Source organism: Nycticebus coucang, chromosome 7, assembly GCF_027406575.1.
Source record: "Nycticebus coucang isolate mNycCou1 chromosome 7, mNycCou1.pri, whole genome shotgun sequence".
In the NCBI taxonomy this organism is placed as follows: Eukaryota; Metazoa; Chordata; class Mammalia; order Primates; family Lorisidae; genus Nycticebus; species Nycticebus coucang.
Window position 1 is genome coordinate 74093408 of NC_069786.1, and position 6320 is coordinate 74099727.

General features: G+C 44.0%; 2 protein-coding genes across 2 annotated transcripts; both read right to left on the reverse strand.

Moving 5' to 3' along the window:
- LOC128590788 (tetratricopeptide repeat protein 30B) lies at window positions 1-2446 on the reverse strand. The gene has a single exon (XM_053598207.1). The coding sequence runs from the start codon at window positions 2238-2240 to the stop codon at window positions 243-245; it is 1998 nt and encodes a 665-aa protein (XP_053454182.1). The 5' UTR covers window positions 2241-2446; the 3' UTR covers window positions 1-242.
- A 2624-nt stretch (window positions 2447-5070) lies between these two features.
- Window positions 5071-5670, reverse strand: LOC128589597 (uncharacterized protein C1orf50-like). The gene has a single exon (XM_053596262.1). The coding sequence runs from the start codon at window positions 5668-5670 to the stop codon at window positions 5071-5073; it is 600 nt and encodes a 199-aa protein (XP_053452237.1).
- Between the last annotated feature and the right edge of the window lie 650 nt (window positions 5671-6320).

The window sequence follows — 6320 nt, forward strand, 5'->3', positions numbered from 1 at the left end:
CAAGTTCTAATAGACACAATATTCCTCATCACTTCTGAATTTTTCAAAAATGTGGGGTCAAAATTATGAAAATATTTCAGTTTATGGGAAATTTAAAACAAAGCTTCATCTACTTATTTTTGTTATAATGCTAAAGTTTACAAAGTTTAATATGTAAGATGAAAATGCCAAAGGCTAGTTACAGATAACACAGTACAAACTTTATATAACAAAGATTATGATAAAGCCATTATCAGTCATTACTATATATACCATCCTATAATCTCATAAATCAGAGCTCTTAACTGTCTGGACTCATATGTGACTGTATTCTTTCCAATGTGCATTCTTTCTTCTTCTAGAGGTTGTTCTATAATGGCAGGTATGTTTCTGCCATGAAGTTCACAGTGTTGTAGAAACTGGACACATTCTTGAATAACAGTGTCACGAAGCATGATTGTGTGTTTTGACATGTTTTCTAATAAGGACAGGAAACACCTTTTGGCATAATACCAGGTATCAGTTCCAAGTTTTTTATTATAAGGCTCCAAGCTTTTGATAACTCGAGAAATACCAAAGTCATAGTTTCCTTTGGCACAATAAAGAGTTCCTATTACCAAGTTCACAATGCAGAGATGGTAGATTTTCTTATCTGGGTCATCATAAGAGAGCTGCTCTTCTTCCTTTTCAATCTTCCTCATCAACTCTTCGGCTTCTTCATTTTGACTTGTCATAATATATGAAACACAGAGGTTAGCTAATACAATAGCACTGACATTCAGGATATTATCATAATGCTTCTTGACTATGGGCTCATAGAAACCAATGGCTTCTTTGTATTTGTTTTCCTGCATGAACAGAACATGTGCCACATTCAGCTTCCACACATCATGGTCATTACAGAACTCCACAGATTTGCGAAAGATCTTTTCCACCATTGGATAATTTTCAAAGTTCCAGTAGATTTTTGCCTGGGCCATCAACACAGGAATATACTTCTCCAGCATTTCATCATATTCATTCACTGCCTTTTTGACAGCTTCCTCATCTCTATTGTGTCTTGCTTCCTGTACTTGTTTGGTGAGCCTCCGGAGCTGCTCAGTCAGCATCCCTGCTAGCCCATCAAGCTTAATGAAAGCCTCCTCAGGAGCCGTCTGGCAAGTGATCAAGGCATCTAAAAAGTCATAGAGATAGGGCGTGAGGAACTTGTAAGTCAAATGGGCATTTTCTGCCAGGACATCGGCTGCCAAGTCAAAATACTCATATTTACAGTAGAGTAGCAACAGATTGCCAAAAGTCTCTGGGGGAAAGGGATTCTGCTGCAGCAAAAACTGTAGCTTTTCAAACCCTTCTGTCGGCTTGGTATCCATGTTCATTAGTGCCTGGTTGTGTAGGGTCACAGGGTCCAACTCTTCCTCTGCCCTCGGTGGCATGTCAGTGAGGGCTTCCTGAGCTGCCTCGTAGTTTTTCAATTGGTATTCTATGGCTGCCTTGAGGTTGAAGGCTTCCACCAGAGCAGTCTCGTGGAGCACTAAGGTGTTGCCAACGCTGTGAACATCAATGCCCTCAGTGGTCATGCCCACACCCAGCTCTGGGTGCTGGCGAATGCCACGTTCTATAATATCGGCAATATGCTTCAAAGCAGGGGCATAGTGCCTGCTGCTGTAATAAGCCAAAGCCAGGTTGTAGGAAAGGTCAGGCTGGCAGCCCGAGGCTTGCAGGGCTGCAAAAAACTTGGCACACGCTGCTTCATACTGACCCTCCTTGTACAGCAGACAACCCAGGTTTACTTGGCTATCGGCCTCATTGTCGCCCTCACTTTCTTCCGCCTCTTCCCCACTCAGCAGCTGCTCCACCAGGCTCCTGGCCCCTGACAGATCGCCCTCGCTGTACTTGATAGCAGCTTGCAGGCGGAGGACTCGGCTGTGGTAGGAGGGGCTGTCCAGGAGGAGGAAGGCGACCCGGGTGGCCTCTGGATAAAGGCAGGCCTTGTACAGGGCCTGGGCCTGGTACAGGCGGTACTGCTCCAGTTCCGGGTGCAGCTGGCTCAGCTGCTCATAGCACTCGGCCGCCAGCGCGAACTCCTGCAGGCGGTAGTAGCAGTAGCCCAGCAGCGACAGGCCTGCGCGGCTCTTCGGGCTCCGCTGCAGCTCCCCGCCCAGCAGCTGCACCGCCTCGGTGTAGCGGGCGTCCCGGATGAGCCGGTACACGACGGCGGTGAACTCCCCATCGGGGATCTGCGAGCCGTTCAGTCCCGCCATAACCGCCTGCAAAGTTGTGCGTGCTCGTTACCGCGGCAACCAAGCAACCGGAAACGGAAGCCAGTAGGCGGTTGCTTCGCCGCGACATGAAACCGTTAGGAATAAAAAGAGGTCAATGCGAGTCTCTCAGTTTCTCGTTTTGTCTTTCAAGGCTGCAGACGGCGCCGTGGCGGCAGTGAGGAAGAGGACAGGACGCTTCCGAGGGGGTTCACAGCCCGAAACTCTCCCTCCCGGCGTGCACCGTTCCTGCCGCGATGTTGGGCGGGACGTGGGCGCGCTGCATGCTGGGAATCGTAGTCTCTGTTATACCGACTGCCCGGAGAGGCAAGGTCCTCCCCCTCCTTGCTTGTTATGGGCAGGATTGGTTGCTGTTTTTGCTGCGGGACCGGCGAAGAAGTTTCATTGCCCGCTATCCCTTGCGTTTTTGCGTCTTGTACATCGCGTGGCCCATACTAATGGTATCGTTTCTCCTTGTAGTGAAGCAAACAGGGTGGAAAATGTGAATCCTGTACTTGGAATACTCCTGGAATTGAGAGTAGGTTGTGTTATGCTGCCCCGAGGACACCTTTTCTAAGAGAACAGCGCAAGGACCAGCAGTTTTTTTTTTGTTTTGATCGTTTTTAGAAACTGATAAATAAAAAAAGTCTGTGAATCTTAACTGTTACTGGGAGATGATCATTTTTAGTTCCCAATGTCTCCTGCCCTCCCCCTTTTCCATAAGAAGAAATATTACTGAGTATATGTTAAACTTGCCCTGTTGCCCCAACATTCACTACCAAGTAGAAACGTTGGAGAAGTGCTTGACTCTTCTTCTCTAAGGGGAAAAAAAATGCAAGACTGTGCGTCGTTATTCTTCTGACGGGCATAGCTCTGATAAATTAGATTTTTATGTGTAAGTATGTATGAGAGGGGTCAGGTTCTACTTGTCAGGTTGGTAATGATATGTTGGATATCACTGATTGATTAAAAAGTGGATTTTAGTTCAGTTAAAATAAAAAGATTGTTTACACTTTAATTTTTTTTTCCAGATTCTTAGGTTAATAAGTTCTATGCATATTTGCTAGACTCTAAAAGAAGACATCCTGGGCTTTCTTACATTGTTTATCATGTGTTTGCAACAAATGCTATTAATTTCCCTGACTTATTTTTGTATATATTTCTTTGAATTTAATGCTGCCCTATGATGAGGATATGAAAAACTAAGACTTGAAGTATCCTATAAAATTATATTGGTTCACTAATTAAAAAAAATACCTGTAGATAAAACAGACCCAGAGATCATAAAATTTGTGGGAGAATAATTTAATTTTTCAGTAAAAAATTAGGAAAGTACACATGATAGAAAAATACGAAATTGCTTTATCCCACTGAGGTACTATAGTGGTAAATTGTGTGGTTTTCAAGGTAACAGTAATAGCTATAAGCCTCTATCTTACATAGTTCCTTTGCTGGTGTCCTGGGACAGGGCATTGTCTTTCATAGTCTTCCATGATCACCACTGACCTTGCTCAACATAAACAGCCCAAGTCAAAGCATGTCTTTTCTATGTAATTGAAGACTTCAATGCAGATACCTTAAATGCCTCTTCAATAGTATTGCTTCACACAAATCTTTTCTGTATATAAATTTTGGAGGTAACACTGACCATATTGCATGGTACTGTGTTAGACTACCTACATATATTATTTCTAATCGTAGTAACCACTCTGCATTATGCATATTACCAATGGAGAACCAGCTCAGAAAGATTAAGTATGAATAACTTGTGCAAGATCACAGTTAGATAGGAAGTGGTTGATCCATTATATATATTTTTTCCTGCCAAGTCAAGTTTGCTTTTTTTTTTTTAATCCTCTTCTATTACTCAACATTCTTGCTCCCAGATGAATATGAAGCTGGAGTTGCACCAACTGTGAACTTGCCTCTAGCTGGGCGTTGTGGCGGGTGCCTGTAGTCCCAGCTACTTGGGAGACTGAGGCAAGAGAATCGCTTAAGCCCAAGAGTTTGAAGTTGCTGTGAGCTGTGCCATCACAGCACTCTACTGAGGGTAACATAGTGAAACTCTGTCTCAAAAGAAGAAGAAGAAAAAAAAGGAAATGCGTCAACCCCAACCTTAAATACTTCCTGTTATAAAAAGAATGAAAGTAGTTCTCTTTAGAAAATGATTCAGCAGGGCCAAGTGCAGTGGCTCATGCCTGTAATCCTAGCACTCTGGGAGGCTGAGGTGGGTGGATTGCTTGAGCTCAGGAATTCAAGACCATCCTGAGCAAGAGTAAGACCCCATCTCTACTAAAATGGAAAAACTAGCCAGGTGTTGTGGCAGGTACCTGTAGTCCCAACTACCTGGGATCTCTTGAACCCAGGAGTTTGAAGTTGCTGTGAGCTATGATGCCAGATGCCAGATGCCATGGCTCTCTACCCAGAGTGATAGAGTGAGACTCTTTTTCAAAAGAAAAAGAAAGAAAGAAAGAAAGAAAAAGGAAATGATCCAACAGCCTTTTTGTGGGAAGAAGAAACTCTTCTTTCTCTAATGTTTAATTTAAGAACAAATGGAGCTAAAGGAGGAAAGTACAATGGCCAATACTGTGAAGCTGATAGGGTGGGGATCTGGTGCCTATTGAAGACCCCAAAATAGACTGACATGATTCATTACCATTCCAACTGAAAGTAATAACAGTAGCATTCATAGTTACACAGGTTCTCCTTCCAAGAAGTATGTGATTCACCTAAACACCGTCAATTCTCAGGACACCTCCCATGAAGGCAACAATGGGGCAACAAGGAGGTGGCCGTCAGGCCCTTGTTGTGAGAGCTGGCTGTCAGCACTCACTCAGTGGGTCAGTCCCTGGAAGTTGGGTTCAGTGCATGGAGGCACGGCCACTGACTGGCTCAGCAACTTGTCTGTCATGCTGATTTTAGCATCTTGCTTCTCAATTTCCTCATACAGAGTCCAGGATAAATCATGCTGTAGCTTATAGGCACCACAGAAGTCATGTGGACAATGTGTTCCCCACTCCTTTTGAGAAATAAGGGAAAAATATTGCTGACCACTCTTACGCTTATAAAGGTAGTAAATGTTCCCAGGTTTTTTCACCATATTACAAACTATGTGGTGTAAGTTGGCATCTCTGCGGGCATCTTCCAATACCTTCCTAGCTTGTTCTTGCAAAAGTTGGATTTGCTCTGCTATGACTGTCAGCTTGTTACTAGCATTTGCTCGGATAAATTCATCAGCCTTTTGCACCTGCTCCGCGAGCACCACGAAGTCTAAAGGGTCCCCAAGGCAGTGGGTGTGGTAGGGGCTCACCAGGGCCAGACTGCCAGGGGTTGAGGAGCACTCCACCAGGGCTCCTCCCAGTCCTGATGCTGACTGCACTTCTTGCCTTTTGGGGAGCCCCTCAGTCTGCTCTGGGACTGCAGCACCGTCCATGATGGCGCCCAATCCTGCTGGCTGATCCATTATATTCAAAAGTTAAGTCCAGTAGGAAATAGTAAATGATGAATGAACTCGATCTGTTTATCCCGTATGGGCCCAGTTATGAGGGAATATTTTTGATGTCTTGCTTTTAAAAAATTTTTTTGTTGTTATTTTCCTACTAAAACAAATAACCGGGTTGGTTTTGGCAGGAGAAATTTGAACTTACTGGCCTGAGTTGTAGCGTAAATGAGTGTTAGGAAGTGATTAGTGTGGCATAATCATCATTTCAGACTTCATCTGAAAGCTATAAAGTGACTGATTTCATGCACTTGTCCATTCCTATCCCTTGTTGGGTAGTTTGCCACAATTGTATTCTTCTGGATGAGACCAGACAAAAAAATTTCCTACTGTGTCAATGTCAAGGAAGGAACACATTGTACCCATTTCAGAGGGATTGAGTGTGCAGCTCTGGACCACTTGAAATTGCAGGAGAAAGCAAGTGACCAAGGCCACTAAATCTCCTAGGCTTCCTTCAATCTAATCTCTAGCTACCTCTCTATCCAGTCTTCCAATCAAAAATGTACTTGAGTTCAGGGATGCTTTCTAATATTACTCAATAAGCAGAGAACAGGAAGTCTTTTCCTTTTGGCTGCCCGATTGAC